Raw genomic sequence first — 15,467 nt, forward strand, 5'->3', positions numbered from 1 at the left:
TTCCCACATGATGAAACAATTTTTTTTTTTCTTAAAAGTCTATTTGAACCATATTTTTTTGTTAATATTTTGTTATTCATGCCCTTGCACATACAAAAAATGCTTAGACTCTCATCATCATCTTCTAAGTCTTTATACCAACTACATGGGGTCAGCTGCTTGAATCCTAGTTTGCCATATGTCTTATTTGGTGTCTTATCCCTTTCTTTAATTATAATTGTTTAAATCTTGAGTTTAACTATGGTGCATTATCGACATTGGATCCATCTTAAATCTAGATCTCAATCAATCATATTAAAGATCTCTTACTTTTATTGGTTCACTTTTCACAAATGTATTTTTACATTTAACACGTAGGGGTGAGCAAATAAAACCGGAAAATCAAATCAACGGAAAAAATTGATTGAAATTGAACTGAAAAATCGGTTAATCAAACTGGTCAGTTTGGTTTCGGTTTAGTATTTTTAAAAAACTGAAGGAATCGGTTAGATTTTGGTTAACCAATATAAAAAATCGACAGTTAACCGAATTGACCAGTATACATATATTTCTATATATTTTATATATATTTATGTATATTATATATATTATATATTATAAATTAATAAATATACATTATATATATATTTATAATTTTTTATTGTATATTATAAAAATTTTAAAAAATCTGAAAAGCCAACGAACCAAACCGACAGTTAATCAAACCAAACCGATTAATTTCAATTTGGTTTTGATTACCGATTTTCCAAAAACCAGTAATACTGATTTGATTACAAAAAAAGACCCACGATTCGGTTTACTTAACTGTGAACACCCCTACTAACAAGATGTGAAGCAAAGATATCATTGTTCCACATCTTTTATTATGCGGTGCAACCAATGCACCATAGATTTTGATTTCAATAATTTCTAACCACCTCAACACATGCCAAGATAAACAAAAGGGGAAACTAGAGGAAAAGTCCCCAGAATAACTTCCTAATAACACACAGAGGCTGAATTTTTTTTTCCTCTTTTCTCAGTCGCTTTTCATTTTCCTAAAGATGAAGATGATTAAGGGCAAACTTAATGAGAGAGAGAAAGGACTCACCACCGGAGAGAGACGACTGGTGGGGCCGGTGCCTGAGTTCACCTCTGAGAGTGTTCACCGGTTCCTATCTTTCTGAGAGTGTTCACCTCTGAGATTTGCCTCAAGTGAGAATGGGATGAATGAGAAGGGTTAGGATTATTTAGGGTTTAAAACTTATATAAAAGTCGAGTCGGGCCGAGTTATTTTGACAAATCCCAAACCCGGCTAAAAAAAATCGAGTTGGGCTTTTAGGCCCGAGATAAAGCCCACGGGCTAAAAACCTTGTTCAAGCCCATCCAGGGGCTGGGCTGGCCCATCGGGCTACACGGCCCATGAACAGGTCTACCAAGAAATTCAAGACTTTGGATGGTGGGTCTCAAACAAAAATAAGTAGTTATGGTTTTCATACTCAATTCTCAATATCATCTCAAACAACTATTGTATTTGCATTCTTTCCAAACCGAGCCCAATAAACAAAAATAAAAGAAAGAGTTGATGGGGGCCAAGTATTCATAACTGTACCATTCGATTAGAGCATTGTAAACGAGGTGTTGGTACATTATAATCATCCACTAATTAAAATTTCTCCTCTGTTTTTTTCTTTACTTTCATCATCGAAATTAATTTAGCCAATCATAATTGTTTAAGTTAAGTTAAGTTTGTTTTTTTTCTTTTCCTACCTTTTCCTTCCATTTGGAAATAATGATAAAAGAAGAGCATGGTCCACATAGATTTTGACCCAACTCAAACCATTTTTCTTTGCATGGGCACCGAAGTGACCTTGTTAAATCCAAAGTATTTCTTTTCTCCTTATAAACATCATTAAATTGGGTTCCCTATGGAAGTGGACCGTTTTAACCCAGATAACCTAGGAATCAAAATAGGAGAATTTTCTCCTGAGGGGAACGGGCACAGACAACAAAATCTACATGCAGGATTAAAAGAAGGTCCTCTCCTCAAAGAAAATAAATTGGCATTAGAAACCACAATCAAGTATATTGGGTGGAACCAGAAGCCCATCCTCCAACGGTCCAACCATTTACATTGAACTTAGATGCTTTGTTGATAATGAAATGATTTACCAAGTTTGGGCTCTTCCATCTGTGTCATGAATTTTGAGATTCACGTATATACGTGCATAAGACTTACAAGAAAGGGACACCACATACAACCCTCATTCCTTTTCAATATGGAATTTTCTTCAACTATTTATACTTGAACCCAATACTCTATGCCAAATTCAAGCAAATAATCGTAGTAGTAAGAATTTGCAGAACACATTTTTGAAACTTTATTCTAAATAAAGACATAGAATAGAGGGAAGGATGCACCATCTTACCCATAGTTTTCAAAATCGGACCGGACCAGATGGTCAAACCAGAAAAAACAGAGAACCGGTCACCCATTTTACCCCAGAACTGCCTATTGGCCAAAAATCATTAATTTGGTTAGCAAACTTCTGATCCGGTCAGTCAAACCGTTCAAACCGTCCAGCGGTTTTTGGCCGCTTTTATTTTTATTTTATTTTTTTAATTTTTTATTTCTTTTGTCAAAATGGGCTGTCTATTTGGTTCGAATTGTCAGAATGTTCAACCTAGGAACCGGACCCTTGAACGATTCATTGCCCAATTAGATTTTAAAAACCTTGATCTTAACTTTGTACTTTTGTAGGAAATGTGAAACTCGACGAAGAGAAATTTGGCCTAAGAGGAAGCAATAAGGAGATTTCCTATATGAAAAGAAGAGGAAATAACGCCATGTTTTGTGCTCCGCACACAAAAAAAAAAATGTAAAAAGAGGCAAAATAATTTAATTTGTTTTTCAATATATGAATCCACAAACAAAGTACATCAATCATGGAGAATGAAAGCCGAATGGAAAATGTTATGTGCTCTTCAAAAAAGATAGAGAAAGAATGACATTGATGGTGATAAAAGAAAGAATGCAAAATGATGAGGGGTGATTTGGCCTGACCTACTCATATACGGACACATGGAAGTGACCTATTGATTGGATATTGATTCGGCACTTCCTTCTACCTCAGCAGGCTAGGTCACCTTGGGCACCTCGGCCAGGACCAAGGTCCAAGCTGCTCGTGACGGCCTGACCTGTCGATGTGACACATAGACATCTTCTAGAAGCGGGCCAGTTGTCTTTGAGCTCTTCGGGATCACACAGCACGATTGTAGGAAGTCCTCCTACAATAAGCCTTATCAGCTAGCACGAAGTCCTCCTCCTGATGCAGAATGGATTCCTAACAACACGGGCCAAAGATCTTGGAGGTGTTTCGTGAGACCTACGGCAGCTCATCTATTTAAGGGCATCAACCCCAATGATGTAAGGTACACACAACTTACTACTTATTAGCACTCTAGCATTCAAGCATTCAGCTCACTCAAACAAGAGTACTAACTTAAGCATCAGAATGCCCACCCCAGGTTCTCTAAGTTTTCCTCTTCTTGTAGTTCGACCGGCCAGCTAAACAACCGACGTCCGAACTACTCTCTAGCTAGGAACAACCAGATCACACACAATCACAAAGCATACTCTAGAATGAAAGCATAATGAAAAACTTTAAAACATAGAAAGTAATAGGTTAAATTAGGAGACTAAATCTATTTTAAATTTGTAACCAACAACAGAAATGTTAAGGCTCAGTTTGGAAAGAGTACAAATGCAAATATGTACAATGCAAATGCATACAAAATATAAGGTTTTGCACTCTACATATTTGCATTGTACTCCTTCCATACTAAGCCTAAAGGGTTAATTTTGAAGGGGATTAAGAGAAGTAACCAAATGTGGAGTACACGTTTACATGAGAGACATATATTCTTTAAAATTTTTCAAAGCAACCAACTACTAAATAAAACCAATCGCAATCTTCCAAAAACCAAAAGAAAAATACAAAAAATAAAAATTTAGAAAAATAGAGAGGATTTGAAGATAATTTAGAAGTTCCTATAAATCAGAAACATAAATGGGTAGGGCTTTAATGAAAGGAAAAATAGGGGTGCTAAGGTGGCAAATTGAGAGTGCTAGGAATGGTATTTTAAAGATAGAGGTAATCAAGGAAAAAACTAGTTTGGGAAGGAGGAAAAAGAGAGACCATCTAAGGTAACCCATTTTGTTTTAATATATAGTAACAGATATGCTATAATATATAGTAACAGATATGCTATAGCTTGTGAATAACTATGCGATGTTCAGCAACATAGTTGGTTTTGTTTTTAAAAACAAAAACAACTTCTACATCAGCAAAAACCATGTTGTCCTATTGTTTTTTTCTGATGTGGCAGTTATTTTTGCTTTTACAAACAAAGGACCATTTTGTCAAACGAACCCAGATTTCCTTCAAGCAAAATTCTACTCGCATAGCATCTGACTACATATACATATTGAGAATATCTCCCATATATGTATATTAAATTCATAAGGAAATGTTTCCAAAAGATGGGATTCAGTCTTCATAAGACCATATTCACACTGTACTCAACTACTTCCAATCATGTATTGAGAATATCTCCATATTTATATGTTTGTATTCACGAGGAGATATTCCCAATGCACAACTAAAAGTAATTGCGAAGACGATGTAAAGACAGTCTTGTGAGGATTGAATCCGAGATTTTCAGTGTGTATAAAGGTTTTTGCTTCAGAGAATCCACCTGCCATGGGATCATCCATTATATTTTTATTGCTATGTATATCAGTGGAGTTGGGTTGAGATTGAGATTAGCCCGTACTAAGACTGCCCCATTGTGTTTACTATATAAATAAATAAACAACCCTAACTTATTGACATAATGGCATTCAAAAAATTGTAAACATAGCCTTTATTGTTCAAAGGATATAATGGGCCAGGTTAATTTAAAGTGACTTTATGTTGGCTTTTGGTTCACCCAAACCTGTAAAGAACATGACCTGTTTGATGTTAGACATCCTCAGTAGGGGTGATTATGGGCCAGGCCGGGCTTAGCACTTGCGCCAAGGGCTTCAGTTTGGGTCTATGAATATGTGTTCAGGCCAGACTGGGCCTGAATTCAAAACCTAGCTAGGTCCAAATCCAAAACTTTCAGGCCCGGCTGAAAAAAAAAAAAAAAAAAACATCACTCTCTAGACGCTGGTGCTATTTCATAATTAATCTACATTTAACTAATCTTGCTCCATAATTAATTGTTTGACAAATTAAACTTTAGAATTAACCAGCATATAATTAATTATAATTGGAATTAAAATTCTATAGATGATTTAATCGTTATTTTTTCTCTGGAATTAATTCTTGTAATGGTGTCGAAATCCCTAAGATCAGAAAAAAAGGAAATAATATACCCCCTCTGCAGGAACCATCAATCAAAAGATGTAAATCCTCTAAACCAAAAAAAAAAAAAAAATCAATAGATGTAAATAACGACTACAGTTGCATCATTACCTAAATTCAAAATAGGAGAATCTAATATTGGATTTTTCATTTATTTTTCGTTGTCGATGGCCAAACTTTAACAAGTTTTGTACAGTTGAAATTTCAGACGTCTGAATTTGAAAATCAACTCTAGTTCTTCTATCCAATGTTTTGAAAATCAGTTGGGACTGAGTGATTGACCGAGCTCATCCGGAATTCGATTCATTTTCGATTTCCGAATATGAACTACCCATTATATGCTTCGGAACTGTTAACTTTGGTCAAAATCTGACTGAATCTCAATTGAACCGGTTGAATTGGAAATCGCCTTGGATTTTTTTTTTATATTTGAAATAAATTAGCTTATTTTTATATCGACATTTGAGTCCAAATCTGCTGTAGTCAAGGCTAAAGCTGTCGCGCCAATAAGAAACCAACATCTATTGGTGCTCATCTCCTCTCGTGTGATAATAAAGCACTCCTCTTCATTCCCCTCCTCTTCCTCATTAGCCCTCCTATCTTCCTACAGTGGATTAACTATTGTTTCAGTTATTGCAGGTGTAGTTGTTTGGCGATGAGGATTGAACATTAAATCTTTTGGCGATAAGGATTCAACATCAATCTCTTGGTCAAAGTGATTTTTATTATCCAGCATGCTGTATGGATTAGTACATGTCAATTCATATCTTGTGCTGAAATTTAAAATAAGATCGAATTTTAGACAATTTAGGTGATATTTGGCATCAATGATGACTACCATGCCGAAGCCACATAGCATTAGAGGAATGGGTGTTGAAATTTCTGTTTGATTGACTGATTTTAGTGATTCTCTGTCAAAAATTAATTATTGAAATTAGCCCTTTACAGGGATCACCTTTTTTTATTGATTTCCCGATTTCTAGCTGATTCTAATTTTTTGAGGATGACATGACATTGAATAATAACTCTAATACAAAAATAATTGGCCCTTGAGAATCAGTGCCACACAGGTTTAAAGCAGATTTCTCAAAAATACATGGCAGAAATAGATTAATACATTTTTGTCCACAGCAAAATCCTTTAAACATAATTAAAAAATGAATAACAAGAAGGAAAAACAACCAACAAGCTTTATTCCATTCTTTCATAGAATTATGAACTTCCAATTTTTCATGGTGGATGTTAAAGCTACCTCATCTAGCATTCAAACATTTTCAACACAATAAAGAGCTGTGATCTTATCATCCATGGTACCAAGTTGAAGTATTAAAAAAGGAGCAATTTTTTTTTCTTTAAGGCTCAGATTGGAAGGAGTACAAATAATACAAATATGTACAGTGCAAATGCATACAAAATAATACAATGTACAAGGTTTTGCACTCTACATATTTGTATTTATACTCCTTCCAAACTGAGCCTTTTTTTACAATCAAAATAGAACTGAGTAAATGAAAGATAAAAGCAAGAAATATTTATTGAAAATGCTTCTTTATATTTGACTAAAATCGAAATTCATGTCTTCATGAGTGGAGGAGACACTTTCACAAAGGGAAAGGGAAATAGAGTGTCAAGATCAAAGAATTAACATGGTTGGCTTGCCACTGGATCAATATAAAACCATCATTCAATGTTAACTGCATTGGCTTTTTCGTCCATCTCTTTTTGTGAGAGATGGGAATAGAAGAACGGGGTATGAGAAAAAGAGAGAAAGGAGAAGCATATAAAAAAAAAAAAAAAAGCATTCACATGATGCTGAAATAAGGGTCCATTTGGTGGGGGGAATAGGAGTTTGAAATCAGACACGGAATAGGCTATTCTAATTCCAATTGTTTGGATCGGTGGAATCAGAATCTCATTCCCATTTTTGTTAGGATGACATTCTCCCATTTGAGAGAATGATTATTCCCTCTCCCTTACCTGAGAATGAAATCCTATTTCAATTGATTCTAATTTCCACTCCGATTCCTGTCTAAATCAAACAAATTATAGGAATAGACAGTTCCAATCCAATTTTAATGGATTTCGGTTCCGATTCTGAACTGTGAACCAAATGGACCCTGTTGAAATTCTGTTGTGTTGGCCACAACATAGCCGGCAACCATTTAAGTCGTTATCAAATCCATTGTTTGATGTTCTATTCATCGTGCAAAACTTTGTTTTAATCACTCATAGCATGGACACTTTCGATATTGACTCATAACAACTCTAATGCACTAATTGCTAATTTGGAAGTTGTGACGTGAAGTTTGACCATCCTTTATTTTTATCTTGAAACGTGCTAAAGTAGAAGATATTTTATTTTGGCAAAATCTGTGGTATAAAAAAAAAAATTGTACTATGAAAAAGTGAACCGGTGATAAAGTATTACATTGCAATTGACATCTTCAACATGATTTTTAGTAGTAACATGGGTGGTGTTTGGCACGTCCTTTCAGCCCGTTTTCAGTCTGTGGTGAGCCCAAAAGACAAAAAAAATAGTTTTTTTTTTTTTTCGTTTGGTATCGTATAGACCAAAAGCCCAAAGATAAGTGCGCGGAAAGATCCAAAAAATTGAAAATCAGGAAGCTTCAAATGATGTTTTTGGTCTTTCCATACTGAAAATAGCCTTCCCAACTGTTTTTAACAGCCTAGTAAACCATGATGCAAGCCAAAATAGTCTTGGTCTTTAAAGACAAGACCCCAAAAGTTCAGTGTATCTTTTTGTTTATTGGACCGTAAGAGTGTCAATGGTACTCAAAAATCCAATTTTGAATTCGATACTCAACATGACCAAATCGAATTTAGATAAGTCGAATATCTAATCGATTGAATTTAGATATGATCTGATTCAATTCGATAAATATCCAAATTCGACTGATCATTTAATTCTTATATATAATATATAAAATATTTAAATGTTTTATATATTTTATATATATAATTAAATTATTTATATATTTATATAAATGAAATATTTATTTTGTACATTTATTAATTACTTAAAATAATTAATTAATCAAATCTTAATTGAATCAAATATTCAAATATTTAATCAAATTCAAATTCGAATATTAATTTTCAATATCAATTGGGTATTATCCGGGTCATGGTTGAGCTGGCCTTAAATGCCATGTGGCCATCCAATCACTATCCAGTTACCTTGGCCACGTTGGCATCGCCCTGCCAAATCCATGGCATACACCGACTCCGTGGCGATGATCGTGCTACGCTACCTCTGTAGCCCTCACCTTATCTTCTCAACCACGTCATGCAGGTAAGTACGACCAAGAACAGGAGAGGGATGGGGACAACTCCGCTGGGGATTAAGACTTTATCCCGAAGACCATGGCGGTTAACCTCATCCCGACAGCCTTGGAAACCTAATCCGATTAGAACACGGACCTTCGGCTATAAAAAGATATCTCCCGCTCAATGTAAGGGGTTCCAACTTCTAACACCCATATTGTTACTTTGCTCGTACCAACGCCGTCATTGCTCAGCCTGACCATCCACCATCTTCTACTGATTTGAGCATCGGAATGCCTACCCGAGGATAACTCCTCGAGCCTCTGACATCTTTTCTTGATCGCAGATCTTGGAGTGCGACTTCGTCCTTCTACCTCAGCTCCACCCTGTAAGCAAAGACTATTTGACCACAACCTCAATTCGTACACCACCTCGGATTAAGCAACATCAGATATCAATTTAGATACGAATATCAAATTTTCTAATTAGATTCAAATTCAAATATTGATTGATTCAATTTGAATTCAATCCATTGCCACCCGTATCGGACTGCTGAAAGATTTACCTAGAAAAAACTTGCCTAACAACCCCATATTTAATGTAATTGATTAATTTTTTGCTTTATTGTGTACTTTTGCATCGTAGTTGAATTATTTTATTTTTATGAAGTTTTAAATTTTTTATATCAATTACTATTTACTAGTCACTTGTGAAAAAAACACGAGAACAATTGATCTAAAATTTCAAATCCGAACTGACATGATTAAAGGGTTGCCTAAACAAGAACATCAGCTTGTGAAAATCCACAATGCCAATAAGCTTTTCATGAATATGTGGTTATTGCAATCGCAAAATAAGTCATATCATAATCATCATTGTTGTTCTTTCCATGAATATGCGGTTTTTGCAACTTCAAAAATAAGTCATATTATAATCATCATATAGTACGGGCTACATGGATCAATTTAGGGGTTTTTACTGATTATTCCATTTAAAAACTTTTGAGTCTGTACAATAGGGAATGAAAAAAAAAAAAAAAAAATTCACTATTTAAGTGTTTGGCAAAACCCATGAAAAGGTTATGGAAGGAAATGGAATTTGGAAAAGAGAGTTGAGAGTAGATGTTTGTAAATTAAGACTAGATCAGTCTGTGTTATAAATTAAAACAAGAAATTATTGTCAAATTTAATCTCAACAAACTCCAAACCAGCTGTTTTTGACCAACCGAATATGAAATTATTACTAATTAAAAGCATGCCAAAAAAGTTAATGGAAATTATCATATCCATTAAACGCCAAATCAATGCATGATGTGGTTTAGTTAAAATATAATAAAATACTGTGAAATTTACCATCACGTGCAATTTTGTTTTCAAATTAAAACAGCTGAAATGTCAGCAAAAATAATAAATTTGTTCTTGTAAAAAGGAAAAAGAAAATAAAGGTCCTTTCGATAGAAAGGCTACGCAGCTTTCACATCCACCATAAAAAAGAACCATTTCATTGGCAAACAAATCATTAAAAAAAGGAAGTAGATAATCAAATAGAAGTCGCACTAGACCCTTCTTAATCCAGTAAAACATTCAACTTCTACTTATCCTTTGAAAAAATGTCTTCTCCTCCAAAGAGAATTACAACAAATTAACAGTTTGTCCTATTGTGAATTAGAACAAATTCACACTAGACCCTTCTTAGCGTCTGTTTGGGAGCGCTTTTGCACGGCAGCTTTTCACATTTTGAGACGAGCCTTGTATGAAAAACTCAGAAGCCATGTTTGGTAAAAATCTGGAACACAGACATGCAGGCTCCGAATGTCATTTTTATGACTGTTGAGTGCAGCTAGTTCAAGTAGCTTATCCAGAATACACATACTTAACCATCGCAGCTTGTCTATTGCAGCTCAAATGCTTAATGAAAGCTCGGAATATTGTAAATTTTTGGTGGTTAGGAGTGACCATAATATTTTAAACCAAGGTTTTTAAAATTGATTTAAAGAACGAATCGGTCAGGGGTCTGGTTCTTAGGTCGAACGGTCCGATTGTTTGAATTAAATGATCAACTCGTTCTGACAAAAAAATTAAAAATAAAAAACAATCAAAACCATTCGAACGGTTAACCACCCAAATCAGCAGCTTGCTGATCAAAATCAACAGTTTTTGGAAAAAAATGGAATCAATCACCTGACCGATTCCCGATTTTTCTAATCTGACCATCCAATCTAATCCAGTTTTGAAAACCATGTTCTAAACGACTGATCATCTGTATATATCTATATATTATATAACGTAGTCATTTGTCTTAGTTTTAGTGGTTAAATCAGAGTTCTTATTACTTGTAATTTTACCTTTTTATCTTTACTTACATCTAGAGCCCTTATACTAGCAAGATATAATCATACAATCGAAAAAGGATAAATAATTGTCGATTTAAACCCTTTATTCTTATTAATGATCTTTAAGGCTCAGTTTGGATGAAGTATAAATAAATTTAAATTTGTAGAATACAAAATCTTTTATTATGTATAATATTGTATTTATATTCCTTTTAAACTGGGCCTTAAATACTTTTATGATAAAAGCCACAATAACATATATATCTTTGTTGTCATTGCTAAGTGAATACATCATAGTGAGAATGAAGTTGAAACTGGAAAAAAAATATATTATGTATCAAAAGAAAAAAAAAAAAAAACTCTTGTTTGACGACTAGTAACACCATGGTCACATGTTCAATGCATGTGCCTGCTTACTGATTCTCAACTATGAGAAATTCCAAAATGAACGCTTCTATATAGTGCATGATTCAAATTGAATATGAACATATTCATAATTTATTAGAATCTCATTCCACAATGGCAGCAGGTCCCCCCCCCCCCCCCCCCTTGTTTTCTGTTATATAGGATGATTAGGATAGGTTATGTCACACTAGTTTGACAGAATTAATTAATCAATGCCCTGAAAGTTTGTTAATTATAATCATCTCCCTACATGGTTGCAACTTGCAACTTGACCATCTTTGTTAGAATCTTCTAAAAGAAAGTATGAAAATGTTCAAAATATTTATGTAGTTATTTTTTATTAAAAATGTTTATTTTTCAAATTTTCACGTTATATAAATGGTTAGTCCTAACCCTCCCAATCTCTTTTTCTGAAATTTGTTTATTTTTCAAATTTGCCCTAAATTTGTATTGTATATTCTATAGAAACCAGTCTCAATAATTAATCTGCATGGATATTTTGGACAATTAAACAATTTAATACCTCTTTTTAGGAGAATTCTAACAGAGAAGATCTACTTACAATTGTGTTAAAAAATTCAAGAAAAGTGATTACAATTGCCAAACTTGAGAGGAGACTTCAATGTTTCATCAACAGTCGAAAACTAAGGAGAGGTTTCAGCAGTTTACCCAAGAGCATTATCCATTAATATCAAGGAATATTTTTTGGCCTATCAGCTGGTTGGTGATCCAAATAATGATTAGTCTTCATCCCTCATAGGATCAAACCCATGGAACTATGGCTCTTTGTCAGAATTCAGATCAACTTCCCATAGAGTATGTCCATCATGGTTTTTAAAAACGAATCGGTCAGGGGTCCGATTACTGGTTCAAATGATTCGATCGTTTGACCTGAACAGCTGGCCCGTTTTAACAAAAAAATTAAAAAGATTGGAAAACGATCAAAACCGTTTGAACGATTAACCGGTTGGTTCAACGATTTATTGACCAAAATCAATAATTTTAGGAAAAAAAATGATTTTGGAGGAAAATGAAACTGGCCAAATGACCAATTCCCGGTTTTTTCAATCGGACCATCTGGTCCGATCCGATTTTGAAAACAGTGATGGAAACATTCAAGCCCCATTTTTTCTAACTTCCCCTTTCCTCACCACTCCCCCCATCCCCCAAAAAACAAAATCCCTGGCTCCGCCACTATTTATGTGCATCCTATTTTATTATCACCCAATTATCTAAAGTTTGATGTTGATAATGTATCCGTCAGTGTACGTGGAAGAACGCTTTATATTCTTGGAAAGGGAGGAGCCAAATGTTCAATTGTTATTTATCTAACAAAAACCAGATGTGATAAATCTGATGTGGATGTGGCCATATGAACATGTTGGATATGCACTCCTTGACAATGGTGTGTGGATGGACGTGTACTTTTCATTTAATCAAAGTAAGGACATGTGAAATCAATCCACTTGGAGCTCAAAATTGGCCTTATCAACAACAATCAGGATTCAGGAGTGGAATGAATCCCAAAGAAGATCAGGAGTCAGGACTCGAATGCAGATCCAAACTCTTAAGTAACAGGGTCAGATAGGGTTGGGTCTACCGAATTGACCCAGACCTGTTTACAGCCTTAGGCCGTAGGCATCTGCTCCTCACACCAACCTTACAGCATGTCTTGGCTGTACATCGAAAATATCTCCCGTACCATGTGGCTGTGAGATTGGTGTGAGAAATAGATCCCAATTCTTAGGCATCTACTTAAGTACCTATCCGACCCGCTTGTTTGGCAAATGGGCAAAGGTGGTTTTTGTGTTCATGCCCAGGAACCTGGGTTTGGGAAACGTTTTACCAGGTTGGATTTTGAGTCTGTGGGAGGCAGCTGAGCTGCTGATTGTGGACGATTTACAAAAGCTTTTCAATATTGGCGTATTGTACCTCTGTTTTGAAAGCTTATCCTTCTCTAGGCTAAAAATCTTGTTTATTATCTTTCTTTCCATCCTCACCTAATTATATGGCCGCTTGTTTTGAAAAAGTCATCGTATATCTTTAGACCTTTTTTTAAGTTTTGACATTACTTGTATCAAGCACCAAGGGGGTCGTTTGATAACAGCTGAACCGTCTGAAATACTGAACGATTTATTGCATTATCTTTTAGATAACAGGACATTAGGTAGGTTATGCGTTGATTGACGACGGATGTCTGTCTATCTCTGTTTTATACCCCCATTCAATTCAGTCAATTCAGCTGTAATAAAATGTCCACAAAAGCTTGCCGGTGGCTGCACCAAAGTCATTTACATTACAAAACGCCTACGGAGACCCCAATGACCAATATACATTATGTCTTTTCTTTCCCTCTCAAATTTCCTGAGAAAACCGTCAACCCAAACTCCTCTATAAACCAAGAAGAGCATTAACCTCTCTATCATCTCTGCAGCCATCTTTTGATGTTTTAATTTGTCGATTGAATCACCCACTCGTTTCTCTCTATCTCCCTCTTGTTTTCGATACCCTTTCTTTGTCATATTGGGTAATAGGATTGTTTGTCTGGTTAAAACATGAGAAACAGAGCAAAGAACGAAAGCAAGCTTGGCCGGTGCATCAAGGCACCCTTCAGAATTCTCTGCAAGGCTAGAGACTTCTATGTCCGTAGCATGACCAACTGCGCCAACAGTTACGGCAACGTCATGGGTGGCCCTGCTGTACCAATCTCCGACCTTCCCAAGAGCTTCAGCGTCAACTCGTCCAGATCGAGAGAGGACGATGATCTCCGAGAGCTGATTCGAGCTGCTTCCCGGAGGAGTCTGGAGAATCATATTGAGATGGAACTCAGACAGCAACTGGAACAACAACAGCAGCAGCAGCAGCAGCAGCAAATGCACGGAAAGGTGCCCAGGAGTTTTAGCGTAGGGATCGGACGAATTGATGAGGACAAGCCTTGTGATTTCAGCCAAGACTTCAAGGTGAAGACTGATTTGCGGTATCCGAGAAGCAGAAGCTATGCTGTTACAAAGAGGCCTGGTATGTTCGTTTAGAACAGATATATGTGTAGAAGGAAACATATACAGAGTCAGCGGTCAGGTAATTCATAATTGGAAGTCTAATTCTTTCGCCCTCCCTCTCTCTGTCTCTCTACCATGCCAAGATTGCTTTGTAGAGAGTTTCGTCATAAAAGGGTTCTTAATTTGCTTGCTTAGATTTGCAGAGGAATTGTTTGTTAAATAGGCTGATTGGGCTGTTCTTTTCCTTTAAATGATTAAATCTCTTCCTTTCAACTTTTTGAGAATACAACCAAATGTAGTTCAGGATTTGGTGTACAATCTCTCATTCGTGGAAGCTGCAGTTATTGGTACTGAAACCTAAATAATTCTTCCTAGATTTTTTTTTCACGGTTTTCTCTTTTCAAATCAACTACAGCTCTCAGGCTCGGTTCTTCGCCAATTTACCCAACCCTAGACCTGATCAGAAAAAATCAATCACGCAACCATTCAGCGGGCGCCTATGAGTGGTTTCACACTAAAAATCTGACAATTACAGGCACCTTACCTAAATATGGTTCGAAATTATGGTTCAGGAGTTGGAATTACACGCAATTAGCGGTTGGGATCTTCAATGACAAATAGACATTACGGATCAGGAGTTCAATCAATGGTTTTTATTTTTAATTTCTTTTTTCTGATAAGCATTCAAATCTCAATCAATGGGCTTTGGTGTATTGGGTGGTCTTTTAGGTGGGGCTGACAAAGACAAATAGATAAATTCAAATTTATTTGCGGGTTGGTTGGTGGGAGGTTGGTAGAGAGTGTAATCTTTATTTTATAATTAGAATCTATCTACTATGAAATGTGGGAGCTGCACTTTTAAGCAACTCACTTTCCATTAGTTAATTAAGAGTTAATAATAATAATTCAGTGAAATTCTTCTGCTGGTGCCTGGTTGGTTGCGCGTACGCTATTACTTGCTTAATATAATAAACCAAATTAATTATGACAAATCAATTTCTTCCTTCCTAGATTAGTGATATATAGTTATATACATTATATTTTTTTCTTTTGTTT

The 15,467-nt window shown here is 35.4% G+C and overlaps 1 protein-coding gene across 1 annotated transcript; it reads left to right on the forward strand.

Annotated features, from left to right (window-relative positions):
* Window positions 1-13,198: 13,198 nt before the first annotated feature.
* On the forward strand, window positions 13,199-14,729 carry LOC104608813 (uncharacterized). The gene has a single exon (XM_010274898.3). It carries the CDS (start codon window positions 13,968-13,970, stop codon window positions 14,442-14,444), a length of 477 nt encoding a protein of 158 aa, XP_010273200.1. The 5' UTR covers window positions 13,199-13,967; the 3' UTR covers window positions 14,445-14,729.
* Window positions 14,730-15,467: the final 738 nt, after the last annotated feature.

Source organism: Nelumbo nucifera, chromosome 5 (assembly GCF_055504915.1).
Source record: "Nelumbo nucifera cultivar China Antique chromosome 5, China Antique-T2T, whole genome shotgun sequence".
NCBI lineage: Eukaryota > Viridiplantae > Streptophyta > Magnoliopsida > Proteales > Nelumbonaceae > Nelumbo > Nelumbo nucifera.